General features: G+C 42.6%; 1 protein-coding gene across 5 annotated transcripts in view; it reads right to left on the bottom strand.

Annotated features, from left to right (window-relative positions):
- DOCK4 (dedicator of cytokinesis 4) overlaps positions 1 to 17,709 on the bottom strand; it is a 378,644-nt gene that overhangs the window by 238,968 nt on the left and 121,967 nt on the right. For all 5 annotated transcript variants that reach the window (XM_073651961.1, XM_073651958.1, XM_073651957.1 and 2 more), the window contains exons 4-5: positions 5,705 to 5,760; positions 2,828 to 2,924 (exon numbers count right to left, since the gene is read on the bottom strand). In XM_073651961.1, the coding sequence (XP_073508062.1) occupies positions 2,828 to 2,924; positions 5,705 to 5,760 (153 nt within the window). The remainder of the gene's footprint in view (positions 1 to 2,827; positions 2,925 to 5,704; positions 5,761 to 17,709) is intronic.

Here is a 17,709-nt window from a genome sequence, read left to right as displayed (position 1 = left end):
TATCAACAGGTAGAGAAACCGCTGCTCTGTTGATGTGATGTCAGAGGAAGCCTGTGACCGCTCTGTGCTGGTGGACAACGGTGTCGGGCACAACAGAAGGTAGGTAGCAACTACCTGCCTTTTTTCTTTTAAGTCCCGGATATCCCCTTTAAGCTGATACATTCACTATATGTGTGCTTTGCTGGTGTGCCTGCAGTGCATACCACTACACCTAGGAGCAGTGAGAACAAAATTGCCACCCCTATCCCCTCATCTGACACACATGAGTGTTAAAGGTTTTTAATATATTTTAATATTGTTTAGTGCATCGTGAAATTCAGTGTGTCAAGACAAAAATAACTATTTTATAGTGATTAATTATGTTAATAAACTCAAAAAGTATTTTAGAAAAATATAAATAAAAAATACATTTTTCTGAGTTTTTTTGTATCGCTATAAAGTGCAGAACAAGTTATAAAACTAGTAGAGAAAAATATTTGCTCAGTGCAGTTCTGTATGGCTGGACTATGGTTTCTGGGTAGGGTTAGTAGGACATAGTGGCTTCATATGACTGAACACCTGATGTGAATCTCTCCAAATAGCCTGTTAGCCCGCCTGTCCGCCACCCGAAGGTGTAATATGTGACAATGATATAATGATATCATGTGATACTGAAACTACTCATAAACCTAGCGTGATACAGAGCGTAATCCCTCACCCAGGATTAGGGGCATTGGGCCACACCATGGACACCCAATTCATGCACATTGGGCAAAGCAGCGCAGGTAACACCTGTCTTCCGCCATTACAGAGCAACAGGAGCAAACACTGCAGAAATGATGTGGCGAAGTGTAAATTTTGGGGCACCATAGAAAGTGACAGCGGAGACACTGCACTCCTGGTGTGGGGTAAAGGCTACATGTGGCGGTGTCTCTGGTGATGGATCCTGTCTGTACTGCCCATGTCAGTACCTTTAACACATGCACAGCTCAAAGTACGGAGAGAAGGAAAAAACAGCCAGACAGCAAAGAAAAATACTTTTTTAAATATATATATATACATCATTCTTTTTTGTAGATTGTGTGAAGATTTATGGATGGGTGACAACAACCCAGGAAGGAAGGCAGTTTTTAGAGATGTGCTGATAACCTGGACAGTTTTTTCTCTGGCTGCACTTTTTTGGTTTAGCAACATAATTTTTTTATTAAACTAATTTTTTTGATGGATAGTTCAGGGTTTAGCAACATAATTAACACATGTTCTAATAACTTTTACCTTATACAGAGTCTAGGAGATAAATGGAACATAAATTAAAGGGGTTGTTCACTGGTCATCTCCCGCTTAATAAATTCAGGACCCCAATGGAATTAAATCAATGGATACTCACCTGCAATAGCAGCGGTGTTCATTGAAGTCAGGGCCGCTGTTCACAGAGGGTGACATGAGATTGTGTCACGTGCCCACTGAAACTAATGAGTGGCCGCTGTTTGGCTGGGCTTCAGCGGAGCAGACATTGCTGCATGGGGTCCTCAATTTGTTAAGCAGGAGTTGTCGAGAAGTTGACTACCCCCCTTAAGCAAGGTATTAAAACTTGGCATGAACATTTATTATACATGGTGAGGCCCATGATCATCTGGGTCCGACATGGCAGACCTAGCAGTTACTTTGGTTTGTCTGATTAGTAAAGAATTGAGAAGCTCTGCTCTATAGTAAGTATATGCTCAGGAATTTACACTACTGCAAATCTGACAAAACTTATTAAATCATTATATTCCTTGCAAGTTATTTCCTGCGAACGCTACATAAGGGATTTACACTTTTAGAAACAGTTTCAGGAATAAGGTCACAAACTCTAGTAACAGATCTTTATTGGTGCCAGAGCTCTGCTTTTCTTATATGAAGGTCTAAAGCTGGATTTACACTGCATGATCACAGTGAAGGAGGCGTTCTGAGGAACACTCATTTCCCAATAATTGAGCATAGTAGAGATGGCCATACACATTAGATGGATGTAGGCCAAACCATGCTTTGGCTGATAATTCGCTGACAGCCATTTCAGCTGACTCTCATACACAGGAGGACTCATTTAGCCGAGCGCTCCAATGTTCTCTATGTGAAACCCGCTGACATATTATCTCCAGGAGAAAAATGCGATTGGCGATCCGAAATCGGACATGAGTCATTAACATCTCCCGCAATGATAAACTGGCCGGCGCCCCCATACACATTAGAACGTTGACTGAGCTCGTCAATATTGGCGATTTCGGCAGTCTAATGTGTATGAGGACCTTAAACAGGTTGTCAATCGACCGGCGAACAAGCAAAATGCTCACTCATCAGGTGATCTGATTAAGCAGACTGTAAATAGGACTGAAAAGAACAATGGCAGTCTATGTTCACCCAACTGATCGTTCAGTATGCATAGTAAATGCCAGTCTAAACAGGTTACTAAAAGACTGCTCATCTGCAACCAAATAGCTGATCAGCAGACGAATAATTACAGTTATTTAGGCTCACAAAATAGTTTTGCCATGAAGTTATGCAACTGTCCCCTAGGTCACCACTGCCTTGTCCTCCATCTCCAAACCGAATGCTTGAAAGCAGTGAAAGACTATTAAATACTGGAGGAAATAATGGGGAAATTATATGTACTTTTCTCCAAATAAAACAACCCTCTGGTCCATGGCTTATTTCAGTAAATCTCACTCACTTGATTGAGTTGCAATCCAGCCTATGGATAATAGTGGTGCTATGCATTGGGGAAAAATGTTTTCTAAACTTAGTTAAGCTCTTTAAGAACCCACTGTCATTATTCCCTCTATCCCCTCCTCAAAAAAAACTGTCTTACCACATAAAGCTGCTTCCACATTGTGCCCCAATCTCTTAGCGTAGAAGTCATTTCTGTAATGACCGCATCCTCAGTAGGAACGACCAATTCAAATTGCCTGAGAAAATAACACAGTGAGGAACTTACAATGTATAGTCCGTATAATATGGCTGAGAAATAAAGCAGCTTTGTCCGGTCTCCTGTGCTCTCCTATTCAAGAGGAGTATGTAATGAAGCAGGAGATGCTGAGCTCGGAGATGCATCATTTTCTATCATTTGGTTCATTTTTACTCTGAAATAATGAACCAAATTTTAGGAAACCTTATATCCCTGAGCTCACCATCTTCTCTTTTAGGATATGCCGCACTCAGGTAGCATAGGAGAACTGACATATCAGCCCTAAATATATACTGGAATATGCAAGGAGACAACAAAGGAGTTTACAGCAGGTTTCTCCGTTACATTTTATTTACAACTTGTATATCTTTAACTTCTCAACTAGTAAGTGAAGACCAAATAACTGAAATAATGTAACATGTGGATCCCTTAAAGGGGTTTTCCCATGAACGAAGTTAATTTTAAATCAATAGATCTTGGAATAATAATCACTTCCACAATTGGATGTGTTTAAATAACACGTTCCTGTGCTGAGATAATCTTATTCATGTGCCCCTGCTGTGTTTATATGTAAGGGCTGTGTGTGACAGTGCAGGAACATGGTCTGATCATACCACATCTCCTGGGCAGGGGAGGATGCAAAAGAGTATACAGACATTACAGCAGGGGATCGCAAATAATTCATTCTTCCAGGCAAAACTTTTTTAAAACAAGTAAGGAAATGCTTCATCTCACAAAAAGAATCATTCGCGATCCCATGCTGTCATATCTGTATTCTCTCTTTTGCCTCCCCACCCAGGAGCTGTGGTATGATCAGACCATGTTCTTGCACGGTCAGACACAGCCATTACACAGCACACAGCAGGGTCACATTTATAAGATTATCTCAGCACTGGAAAAAAAATTTAAACACATTCAATTGGAAAAGCTATTATTATTCAAAGATGTATTAATTAAAATCAACTTTGTTGGTGGGAAAACCACTTTAATATATTGTATACATACAGCTTCCTATCACAGTTATACCATCGGCCTAAACTTATAGAGAACCTTAAAGGGGATATGCGAGACTTTAAAAAAAAGGCATGTAGTTGCTAACAGAGGCAACTGCCTGTCTATTGTACCCAGCGCCGCTCATTGACCGCTCCTGCCAGAGATTCAGCTGCTTCCTGTCATTAAAGCAGCAGTTTCTCTTCCTAGTGACAGATCGGGACTACTGGTGTCATGCTGATTGACAGTGGCTTCCCCCAATTAGGCAGCAGAGAGACAGCTGTCAATCAGCATCAAGTCAGTAGTCCCGCCCTGTCAACAGGAAAATAAACTGCTGCTCTACTGACAGGGAGCAGCTGAATCTCTGGCAGGAGCGGTCAATGAGCGGCGCCGGGTACAACAGACAGGCAGTTGCCTCTGTTAGCAACTACATGCCTTTTTTTTAAAGTCCCAGATATACCCTTTAAACTAGGTTTATGCTGCCCCATCTCGGAGCAGTGTAAAGTGGGGGCAAAGACCCTTACTCTTTTACACTATGTCAATTACTGGTCTCATTGCCTAGTTTTGATACAATCACTGTTTTACCTGCTGCAGCTCTGCTAGTACTCTAGATGAGCTGTAGCCACCCATGCTCCCCCCCTCCACTGATTGACAGCTGTCTGCCTACACCCTACAGAAAGCTGCCAATCAATGGTGAATGGAGTGCTCATCATTGAGAGGAATAAACGAGCAGACGCAGATAGGGCAGTCATGTACTCAGAAAGAAGCCCAGTAAGGGACACACTAGTAGAATCAGGATCCCTGTTCTTATTATATGCTGCCCTCAGATTTGGATGCATAAACTTTGTAATGTTTCCCTTTAAATGCACATCCTACTTATGGCTGAGATGGGAATACCCCTATTTATCCGTGGGGATTAGAGATGGTCAAGATTATGAAAAAAGCAGAGCAAGCTGTACTACTTGTCTTACATTGCAATTACTAAGTCAGATATAATGGCGACTTTTGTTTTACATGTGGTGTACGCTACAACATTAAAGGGGTTGTCCATTACTAGGTCAACTCCTTGCACTAAATGTTTGGCCCCAATAAAATAAAAATCCTATACTCCCCTCCAGGGCTGGTGCAATTCCTGCGGTGTCAGTACTCACGATCATGAACATGAAGGTGAAGTCAGAGATCAGCTGTTGCCCGGACTTCCTCTACATAATCAAAATGTACGAAGGCGGGGACTAGTGACGTCGGCACTGATTGGGCGCCGGGCACCACGTGTCAACACATCGCACCAGAGCTGCGAGACCGCGAGTGCTCACCGGAGGCGTGTATAGGTTTTTTTTGTTTTGTTTTGTTTTTTTTTTTTTGGGGGGGGGCGGGGCAAACATTTAGTTCAAGAAGGGGTTTTCCTAGTAGTGGACAACCCCTGTAAGTTTCACTTCTTGTGAAAATGCATTTATATACCTACTGGTGTGAGGACAATTAAAACAATTCAGTAGTAAATAGGTTTTGGAACATTTTGTGTCTTCTTGCCTTCATAAGCTACAGAAAGTAGACCAATTTGCATTTTTTCTGAGCTAGTGATAAAACACAAAAATACAAGCGATAACTTAACATGAACTTTGAATCGAGAGAGGTTGGAGTAATGCGGGGGCAGGTGTGACTCAGACATGTTCCACTTGGATGGAAGGAAGACAAAAACACTCGGCACTAACCACAATATCTAGACGCTAAGACTTTCACAAAGTTTAATAATTCTAAGAGATTAAATGTAAGAAAAGACAGAAAATTACTTACCCCTTGTTCTTCACAGAAGCATTCTTTAAGTGTACATAATTTGAAGGAAAGATACCCTGGGAAAAGAATATTAAAAATGATTGAATCAGAACACAAACAATATATGTCAAATAAACTACTGGGGCTGCTGTATTCTGCATCAATGAAAAAAAACGTTTATATTAATCCCTGCACAATGAAAATCAATAAACATCAGTATATAATACGGGTTGTTACATTGCAGAGTGCAGACCTCCCATTTACAGTACGCAGGCTATCCATAAATGAGAAATATGTACAGCGGGGAAAATAAGCATTTCATACATTGCCGATTTTGCAAGTTTTGCCACCTACAAAGAATGGAGGGGTCTGTAATTTTTATCGTAGGTACACTTCACCGGTGAGAGACAGAATCTTAAAAAAAAATCCAGAAAATCACTTTCTATGATTTTTACATAATTTGCATTTTATTGCATGAAATAAGTATTTGATACAATAGAAAAACAGAAATTAATATTTGGTACTGAAACCACGTGCCCCTATGATGCATCTCCTGGGGGCGTGATATCGTGTCACTGGACGCCGCGCAGGTGATCTCCGGGATTGTGGTCCTTCAGCGTGGGCGCCGCACACATGTGTCAGAGTCGATATGGTATCAATGATCGGGTAAGAGGGGTATTTACCCTCAAACGTCCGGTCAGCTAGCCAACCCCTTCTGATGAAGCTTGATGCGAAACGCAGGTCAAGGGGTGCTGGATGAGGCATCCCAGTGGTGGGTAATATATCCTGAATGAACGGAGTCCACATTGGATGAATTTAGCACGTAGCACTTTGTCTCTGGGACAGGGGAGCATGCAGTACTTTTGTAGACGGCCTTTTTTTTTTTGTATCTTCAGTCTCCTGAGTCGATAATGGAAAAATGAACACAGCACTTTTTTTCTGGGTCAGGAAAGCACTCAGCACTTTTTGTTACTGACCACTATTTGGCTTACTAACATTGGGTACCTATAGCAATTAACAGTTTGCCTTTACAATAGAATGGTACATAGTTAGCTTATGTGTTGCAATTAGGTATTAGCACAGCAACTGCCTGCACATCCACTAGAGGAGTGATTAGTTATGCTGTGTGTGAGACAATGCCGCCTACAGGTATATCTATACTGAAGTTATTCTCAGAGTACTAACCTAATTACGTTCCATTCACCTGCACTAGAGTTTTAGTTGTGCTATTATATTATTTGATTTTGATATATTGCTAGTTTTGCTTCTGTAGACATCGCTGTTCCAGTTGTGTGCTTTTTGTATTACAGTGTTAACCATTATATGGGATACATTTCCTACTACCTTACAGGGTATCTTGGATTGTTGTATATTGATTCCCATACTGACATATTTATCTGTTTATTTATCTGTTCATATTATAAGAGCATTTGTGCAATATAGACTTTTATGATTACCGGTAACTGCTTGGAATCATGTACCTTACAGACTATGATAATCTGAATGGATTATACAATGGAATGTCTTGTAATCATTCAGCTTCTGCATCGCTCAATCATGAATCACTATCCCCGTGTATATGTTTTGTTATGTCTTTGATTTTAATTGTTATATGTTTACTTAATAAAATATTGTCATTTCAAGTACTCTAAAGTCCGGGGGTTCTGTTCTTGTTTAGGATTGTTGGTACTGAAACCTTTGTTTGCAAATAGAGGTCAGACGTTTCCTGTAGTTCTTGACCAAGTTTGCACACACTGCAGCAGGGATTTTGGCCGACTCCTCCATACAGATCTTTTCCAGATTTTTCAGGTTTAGGGGTTGTTGATGGGCAACATTGAGTTTCAGCTCTCTCCAAAGATTTTCTTTTGGGTTCAGTTCTGGAGACTGGCTAGGCCACTACAGGACCTTGAAATGCTTCTTACGGAGTCATTACTTAGTTGCTCTGGCTGTATGTTTTTTGGGTCATTGTGATGCTCGAAGACTCAGCCACAACCCATCTTCAATGCTCTTACTGGGGCAAGGAGGTTGTTGGCTAAAATCTCGCGATATATGACCCCATCCATCCTCCATTCAATATGGTGCAGTTGTTCTGTCCCCTTTGAAGAAAAGCACTCCTAAAGTAAGACGTTTCCCTCACCATAGTTCACGGTTGGGACAGTGTTCTTGGTGTTGTACTCATCCTTCTTATTCCTAAAAACACGGTGAGTGGAGTTGATATCAAAAAGTTCTATTTTGGTCTCATCTGACCATATGACCTTCTCACACGCCTCCTCTGGATCATCCAGATGGTCATTGGCGAACTTCAAACAGGCCTGGACATGTGCTGGTGTGAGCAGGGGGACCCTAATGGTAATGTTTGAGACTGTGGTCCCAGCTCTCTTCAGGTCATTGACCAGGTCCTCCCATGTACTTCTAGGCGGATTCCTGACCTTTCTCAGAATCATCCTTGCCCCACGAGGTGAGACCTTGCATGGAGCCCCAGACCGAGGAAGACTGAAAGTCATTTTGTGTTTCTTCCATTTTCTAATAATTGTGCCAACAGTGGTTGCCATCTTATCAAGCTGCTTGCCTATAGTCCTGTAGCCCATCCCAGCCTTAACTAGGTCTACAATTTTGTCCCTTGTGCCCTTAGACAGCTCTTTGGTCTTGGCCATGGTGGAGAGGTTGGCGTGTGATTGATTGAGTGTGTGGAAAGGTGTCTTATATAGAGGTAACAAGTTCAAACAGGTGCAATTAATACAGGTAATGAGTGCAGAGTAGGAGGGCTTCTTAAAGAAGAACTAACAGGTCTGTGAAAGACAGAATTCTTGGTGATTGGTAGGTGATCCAATACTTATTTCATGCAATAAAATGCAATAGAATGATTTCAAAATCATACAATGTGATTTTCTGTTTTTCATTTTTTAGATTCTGTCCGTCTCTCACAGTTGAAGTGTACCTACGATAAAAATTACAGACCTCTCCAATCTTTAAAGGTGGGAAAACTTGCAGTGTATCAAATACTTTCCCCACTGCATGTAGATAAATACATTTATGAAATCATACACTTTATCAGATATATATTTTTATAAAATCAGTCTAAATTTTAAATATAACTAAGCAATCTATTTTTTGTAAATGTCTTTTAGTTAAGAAGCACCTCAGGAAAATAAGCTGATCATATAATGTACTGACCCCTAGCAATTAGCTGTAATCTGCAGGGAGAAACCAGCTGCACCAACCACAAGGGATATTGAATGGTGCGGAAGGAAATCAATGATTTGTTTGTGTAATGCAATGAAAAAGAGCGACACTTAGAAGAGGGTTTCCTAAGCCAGATAACACATTTAATACCACTCTAAATGGGGTAACCTTAATATGATGATTCCTAAAAATAGGTCAGTTTAAACAAGGTACTATATGATACATTGATATGAGTATCAAATGTGCCCATTAATATGTAATAGAAGAGTAATATTAACGTTAACGGACACAATATGGATTATTTTAAGTGTAAGTACAATAAATCCTTAGAATAAGCCAGTGTCCAAGAATTTTTTTTGATTCTGGATGTAAAGAACTTCTCAATATAGCCGTGATCAGAACTTAGGGGCCCTTTGGGGCCTTCACTTTGAGTAGACAGTGTAATCTGAATAGAAAAGACTTTTAGATTGCCCAATAAATCGGAGAATAAGTGTTTGCAGGAATACTAGTTCCCAACTATCAACCTATCTAAACAGGCCGGTAAACAAACGCCAAATAAGTGACTCGCCCCCTGGGCCTTGGGGCACTCGGAACCGGGCTTCAGTGTAATGATGGGGGTAGTAGTGGCAACCCGATCCGTGGCTCAGGGTGGTCAGACCAGTGGTAGTCTACTATGTGCTTTGCAATGTCAGACTACGCCACCCGTGGATCGCGGTCAGGGCTAACCGCCGCTGCAGTGCAGACCGCTGAGACTGGTGTTGTGGGTGCAGCAGGGAGTAGTACGACTCCCCACGGGAGAAGTGTGGCCTCAGGGCAGCGAGGTGTAGATGGTGGGGGTGATGGTGCAGGGAGTCCCAGTACCGTTAGTGCTGGCGAAGTAAGAAGCACAAAGACAACGTGTTGCAGTCCAGGGTCTTTTACTCACAGTTCGTATACTCCAAGCCAATTCTGTACAGGTAGTGACTGCCCAAGCCGTGCTGCGTCCACCAGGTGAGGGGCTCGGTCAACCCCCAGGCAATTCAGGAGTATAGCACAGGACTCCCTTCTATCCTTCCTCTGGCTCGTGCCCCACCAGTGACCAAGCTTTTGTCCAGCGGCCGCGGATCTATGCGGGTAAACGTGGGCCCCGTTTCCCGCTATCCTATATGGTGCCTTCCTAGCAAGGTTTAGCAGGGGGTCGCACCAAGTGATGATCACGACCTCCGGTTCTTAGCTGAGGGATAATTTACCTCCACCAATTTGGGATCTGGTACTCTTTTCTTGCCTGACCAGTCACCCGTAATTTCCTGGGTCCTTAGGGTCCCTTCTGCCTTCTTGTTTCTGAGCCCTTCTGTCTCTCTGTCACTTCTCCTCCTTTCCTGTTCCTTCTTCTCCTCCTTCCCTCGGCCTCTTCTCCAGGCCTAGTTCTCCTTCTCCTCCCAGGCTCCGGCCTTCACCCTAGGCCTGCCTTTGAGCAGAGCCTCCACTCCCTGTCTTCTCCTCTCACTCTGAACTGACTGACTGACCACTGTCCTAAGATGGTGCCCACCTTTTATACCTCCCCAGAGTATGAGCTCAGGTGACCAGCACCCTATGCTCAGAAACCATCCCCTTCTGCTCCTACATCACTGGGTTTTCCTCCCCCCTCCCCACTCCAGCCAGGGACATGGTCTGTCGTGCCTGCATTACTGTTTAAATGGGAGAACCGTTGAGCTGTCCCCCGGAAATGGGGTGTGTGTGATGCATGCAGCTAACTGAGCCCTGGTCCATACTCCATCCTTACCCGGGAGTGGAATATCACACCTCTGGCAGAGGTGCAATACCCCTGTAGCGGCCGAACCCTCGGGGCGCTACACAAGCACAAAACTGGTTAGTCGGGTGCAATGATTATTAAGATTGTTCAAACGTCATTGTTATCAGCAGGATAGGCATGCACTTGGCAAATGAGGTTTAATATAGATAAATGTAGAGTAATGCACCTAGGACGGAATAATTCTATTGCTGCATATACATTAAATGGAAGAATACTCGCAACTACAAAACAGGAGTACTCAACATCAAGCAGCAGCTGCAAAAGCAAACAAGATTTTAGGGGATAAAATACAGAGATAAAATCCCACGATCCCAACGTATTGTTACCCCTTTATAAATCACTGGTGAGGCCACATCTAGAATATAGGATCCAGTTTTAGGCTCCCCATTTTATAAAGGTTATTCAGAAGTTAGTAAGTTCAAAGGCGGGCAACTAGATTATTACAAGGGATGGAAGGCCTCTCATATGATGAGAGGTTGGAAAAGTTGGGCTTGAATAAATATATGTGTGGTCAGTACAAAGGACTGGCACGTGACTTAAGCCCCCATCACACTAAGCGAGATCGCTGCTGAGTCACAAGTTTTGTGACGCAACAACGACCTCAGTAGCGATCTCGCTACGTTTGACACTTAGCAGCGACCAGGCCCCTGCTGTGAGATCGCTGGTCGTGTCGGAATGGTCTGGACATTTCTTTGATCGTTGAGGCCCCACTGGGTACCTTACCAACGACCTTGTTGACGACTCAGACACAGAAACACATAGGCGTGCATCGTTATACAGGTCGCTAAGGGTCGCCGCATCGTTGCTGCGTCGTTGGGAAGATCTGACTGTTTGACATCTCACCAGCGACCACATAGCGACGAAGCAACAATCCCTGACAGGTTGTATCGTGGTCGGGATCGCTGTAGCGTCACTTAGTGTGACGGGGCCTTTATTCCTTCCAAGGACCATACTAAGGACCAGGGGTACTCATTACGAGTGGAAGAAAGGTGATTCCAGCAGCTAAATAGGAAAGGGTTCTTTACAGGTAGAGCAGTCAGAATGTGGAATGCCCTTCCACAAGAGGTAGTAATGGCAGACACTATGAGGCTGTGTGCACACTATGCGTTTTTCAAGCGTTTTTGCCGTGGAATTTAAGCAGCGAAAACGCTTAAAAAACCCTTGGTAATACGTGCCCCATGGTCCCCAATGATAATTTGCATGTGCTATGCACATGCTGTGGAAATTTCCGCTGCGGATTATCATTACGGAAAAATACGCAGCATGACCATTAATTTTGCGGACACACAGTGTAATTGCCGCCATTGACTTTCATTGAATCGCTTAATATCCGCATCACTACATGTGCACATACGGATATTAAGCGATTCAATGTGCGGATGGTACCCGAGTTTGGAGAAGAGGAGACTGTCCTCCAGACCTGGGTACCATGATACCTGTTAAAAAAAGAATTTAAAATAAAAAATAAACATATACTCACCACCTGATGGCCCCCGGTCTTTTCTCTGCCAACGTCAGCGGTCGCGTGATCTGTCACATGACTAAATGACGTCATGAAAGGTCCTTTCACACCACCGCAAGCTGTACAAGAGACTGGACGCAGCAGAGAAAAGACCGGAGGCCATCAGAAGGTGAGTATAATGTGGGGTTTTTTTTTACCATTTTTATTCTTTTTTTCAACTATTAACTTGGTCACACTATATAAATCCATGCTGTTTGCATGGATTTATATAGTGTGACCAAGTTGTCAAGCACTTTCCAAGTGATGCTAAAATCGCTTGGAAAGTGCTTGATAACCCGCATGCGGAAATGCAAGTGAAGAAAACTTGACAAAAGCTTCTACCTGGCGGGAAAAACGCATGTACAATCCACATGTACAATCCACATGCAATTTTCCTGTCAGGGAGATGCGGAAAAAACATGCAGCATTTCTGCATCGTGGGCACTTAGCCTTTTAAAAAAGTGCTGGATGACTTCCTCACTACACATAACATTGTGAGTTATAATTAAATTTGTGACAAAACATATAATTGGTGGAGAAAGGTTGAACTTGATGGACCTAGGCTTTTTTTCAACCTATGTAACTATGCGGTCCTCTGTAAAGGGATGTGCTGCCTGTGACATGATATTCCATGTGTGCAGTATGATCGTATTAAAGATCATTCTGTATAAACAGAATTCCGGTCGGCCTGGCTAATAAGGCCATTTTATGATCGGCTTGCATATAACAATCGTGCCATCTAAATCCATCATTAGGCCCGATCTATTCAACTTCAAAAGATAACATCTCATTATGCAGATTGGTGACTCATAGTGAGGTTAATTAAGGAACATTTAACTAATTAGCACTTAATCCTGCACCTCACTATCTATTCGTAAACATATATTTTACCTAATAAAGTGTGTGTGTGGGGGGGGGGGGGGGGGGGGGATCTAAAAGTCTGAGTCTAGAATTAAAGATCCCACAACACATTAGATTCATGCCAGACAAACCGCTGAATTAGGCAGGACCGGCCAATTATCTAATATTGTTATGAATCAAAGAAGGGTAGGGCATTTTGGATTTCGGCATGCTCAATTTTTTTTTTTATGTTCTTAAGGGGTTGTCAACTACTTTATATGATCCCCCAATGTATTTCCCCAGGGCCCATAAGGGTTTCTCTAAATACCTTGTGGTGCCTTTTTTGTCTGTGAGCGGCGCTATCACTGGCTGCCTCTCACAGGCATCAGGTGACCCCCGGCTGCAGCCGGCTCTGACATCCGCTGATGTCACATCAAGTTCCGGCTGCAGCAGGAGGGGACTTACTTCTGCGTTCCACGGTGGATGCTGGGCTGTGGGCGGAATTACCCAGCACGTCACACCCAGAATCCGTCGTGTGCTCTCCCTCTACTCATTCACTGGGAAAGCGCGACGTGACATCAGTGACGGGTCACGTGATGCCTCTAAGCAGCCAGTGATAGCGCCGCTCAGAGGCAGAAAAGGCACCGCAAGGTATTTACAAAAACACTTCTGGGCCCCGGGGGGATACATTGGGGGGGTTCATATAAAGTAGTGGACAACTTCTTTAAGGAAGGTAAGCAGCTGCTGGAGGTACGGTATATGTGTATTGGGGATATTGTGGCCAACAGTCATCTACCATCTTTGGCCACCATGGAAATATAAAAATATGACTTGGACAATAAAAATGGTTTGCATTGTGGAAGTCAGACCAAGCCTCAGTTATGCATACAATATTCTTCCTCCTCGCAAGGAAGCAGGCTCTGATTGGAAGTATTTACACCTTTCTGTTTTGCATGTTATAACTGTTTTGCTGTCATCTTATCTTGTATTTTCTGTCATTTTGTAAGCATGGTACTTTAACATTAAAGCATAAACCTCTGATATGTTTGGTGCATGTATGCTCTACGGCAGTGATCCCCAACCTTTCTGACCCTGGGAGCCATATTCAGCTGTCGCCCTTCTCACAGTAGTGGCAACAAAAGCCACCATTATGGGTATAATGATAATCAAAGCTTTTCCACAGAAGTCACCCCAAAGTATATACCAAGATCCAGGGGTTCCCACAATACCCCCATTCATTATTCTCCCATCAAGCACTCCCACCACACTGTCGCATCCAGCTTCCAGCACCTCCTCTGACAGGTAGTATCTTCCTGTCTCCAGCCTACCATACTTAAATTATCTCCAAACCCGTAAGACTAGTACAGTAGTGTTCAAAATAATACCAGTGTGTTCAAACACATGAGTTAAGCAGAAAATCTCTATACTAGTTTTTATTTCCATGCATTGGGAACATTGCACACTGTTTTCTAATTCAAAACATGAAGAGAAATGTATATAATTTTTAACTACTTTACAGAAAATAACAAAAAATGAACATTGGGCTGTTCTAAAAAATAGCAGTGTCTGCATTTGTCTTTAGAAACTCAGAATATGTACTTTTTTTTTGAGGATTTAGCATTCCTGTGAATCACTAACCTAATATTTAATTGTATACCCACAGTTTTTTTTAGAACTGCTTCACGTCTATGTTGCATAGAGTCAACCAACTTCTGCACCTGTCAACTGTTATTCCAGCCCAGGATGCTTTGACTACATCCCACAATGTTTGGGCATTTGTAAACTTTGCCTCAGAAACGGCATTTTGATGTCACCCCACAAGTATTCTATCGTATAAAGGTCTGGGGATTGGGCTGGCCACTCCATAACCTCAGTTTTGTTGGACTGGAACCAAGATTTTGCTTGTTTACTGGAGTGTTTAGGGTTGTTGTCTTGTTGAAACACCCATTTCAAGGGCATATCCTCTTCAGCGTAAAGAAACATGACCTCTTCAAGTATTTTAATATATGCAAACTGGTCCATGATCCCTGGTATGCGGTAAATAGGTCCGGCACCCCATAGTAAGAGAAACATTCCCATATCATAATGCTTGTACCACCATGCTTCATTGTCTTCAGAGTGTACTGTGGCTTAAATGTAGAGTTTAGGGGTCGTCTATCAAACGGTCTGCGGCCCATGGACCCAAAAAGAACAATTTTACTTTCATCAGTCCACAAAATGTTTCTCCATTTCTCTTTAGGCCAATTGATGTGTTCTTTGACAAATTGTATCCGCTTCAGTACGTCTTTTTTTTTGTTTTTGTTTTTACAGTGGAACTTTGGGGGGATTTCTTGCTAAGAGTTTAGCTTCACACAGGCATCTTCCAAATGTCACAGTACTCATAGCTAACTTGAGACTGTCTTTGAAGATTATCATTGGCTGAGCCTTTGCCACTCTGGCTATTCTTTGATCCATTCGAATAGCAGTCTTCCGTTTTCTTCCACGTTTTTCTGGTTTGGCTTTCCATTTTAAAGCATTGGAGATCATTTTAGCTGAACAGCCTATCATTGTCTGCACTTCTTTATAACTTTTACCCTCTCCAATCAACTTTTTAATCAAAGTACGCTGTTCTTCTGAACAATGTCTCGAACGACCCATATTTCTCAGGCTTTCAAGGAGAAATGCATTTACAACATGTGCTGGCTTTACCCTTAAATAAGGGTTACCTGATTCACACCTGTTTCTTCACAGAATGATTGACTTCATTAATTGAACTCCACACTGCTATTATTTTGAACACATCCCCTTTCAATTAATTATTCAAATACACATACTCAAAAACATGCAGATCATGAATGTGGAGTATGTTGGTTTTCTTAGAATCTACTGCACCAACTGGTAAACTGTTTGACATGTGGTAATATAATTTATACCAAAAACAGTGATTAATCTGGTTAGTTATATTGGACTGCTATTATTTTGAACACTACTGTATGTGTGTATCCAGATCTGCTATTCTGTGCTGAGCTATTCACAAAATTCACCATTTTGAGATGTGCTCTTCATACCTTTTTGCTAGACCTGGAGCTAATGCACCAAGCGTGCAGACAGCCGCGAGCCACAATTCATGGGAACACGAGCCACATGTGGCTCCTGAGCTACGGGTGGAGCACCCCTGCTCTAAAGAACACATAGCCTCTAAGGCCTTGGTTAGAGGAAGCCATTTGATTGAGTGCTTAAGAAAGTGAGTGAAAGTAAATTAACCCCTTACAGATGCACCAATGTTACATGCTGGGAAGGCAAATTAATCAAAAATAATTGTTGGGCTTCAACGTTTAGGGCAATTTTGAAGGGACAGGTAAAGAACTAAGATAAGATTAGTTGATATTCAGTAAAGTTAAATTGAAAATAGCTTTTGTGAGTTTCGAATTATTCAGTGACCATTGTGGGTTTTTCTTACTTTAAAGGGGATCTGTCAGTAGGAACAACCCACCTAAGCCGTCTATATGGGCATGCAAGTCATAGAAAGTTGAATAAACTGTTAGGCTATGTTCACACACGTTGTGTTTTGCTGCGTATTTTGCAGCACAGTTTTATGCAAATTTTAAACTGCGCCTTGCAGTAACAGCAAAGTGTATGAGAAACCAGAATTCTCTGTTCACACATGTTGCCTTTTGTTTGCTGAGTATTTTCTGCCTTGCTTGCGTTTTTGGAAAATAGAGCAAGCCACTCCTTTCAGCGTTTTTCACCAATAGGAAGTAATGGGTGGTGAAAAAAAAGCTGCAAAAACGCATCAAAATATGCAAGAAAACCTGCATTTTTGACGCAGGTGTTTTCCTGCCAGAGAAAAGTTGTCAGCAGATTTGCAGCAGATTTTGCTGCAGAAAAAAACACAACATGTGTGAACATAGCCTTACTCTGATGCCTTATTCCTGAGAAATCCACATTTTTCTAATATTTAAATGAGCTCTTAAGATTTTTGGGCTGGACAAAGATCTCCCTGAGAACCTGCCTCCAGAGCTTATTTTAAATATAAGTTGATATTACCAGCGCGAGACATGTAGCTCAGGAGAGCATAGGGGCGTAATGATTGCAGTAGTAGAGAGTGTGACTGCAACCGGGCTAGTAGTAGAGGGGAGCCTGCCAACTCAAGCAGCTATTTCAGCTGGATGTGCATCCAAAGACGCACAGTCAACTGAAATGTATTGAGGGACAGAGACTTGCCGGGTACCTGCACTACAATACCAGCTACCGGGCCAATCAGAGGCCAACAGCTGGCATCGACGTGCAAGTCACTGGCAAAGCATGGCGGTGATGTCATGTGCTGCCTGTCGCTTGCACGCTGAAGTCAGCTGCCAGCTTCTGCGCTCGCAATAGAAGAGGATAACGCACGTCGTGCTAGCAGGGGAAGGGGAGTAGAATCTTTATTTATTTTTTAGATTTGTTGGAGAAGAGCAGCAAAACAAGGACATTAATATTGGAAGAAGCCCAGGATGGGGCACATTATACCAGGATGGGGGTCATATTTTAATGAATGGGACCCAGGATGGGAGGCATTATACCAAGATGGGGGACTTATATTACTGGAAGGGGCCCAGAATGGGGGCATTATACCAGGAAGAGGCCCAAGATGGAGGAAATTATATCAGAAAGGGGACCAGGATGGAGGACATTATACTAGTAAAGGGAGACATTATACCAGGATGGGACCAGGATGGAGGACATTATACC

The sequence above is a fragment of the Phyllobates terribilis genome, unplaced genomic scaffold (genome assembly GCF_046119375.1).
Source record: "Phyllobates terribilis strain yellow unplaced genomic scaffold, ASM4611937v1 Scaffold_11__3_contigs__length_659146591, whole genome shotgun sequence".
Taxonomy (NCBI): Eukaryota; Metazoa; Chordata; class Amphibia; order Anura; family Dendrobatidae; genus Phyllobates; species Phyllobates terribilis.
This window is presented reverse-complemented; position numbering and strand designations above follow the sequence as displayed.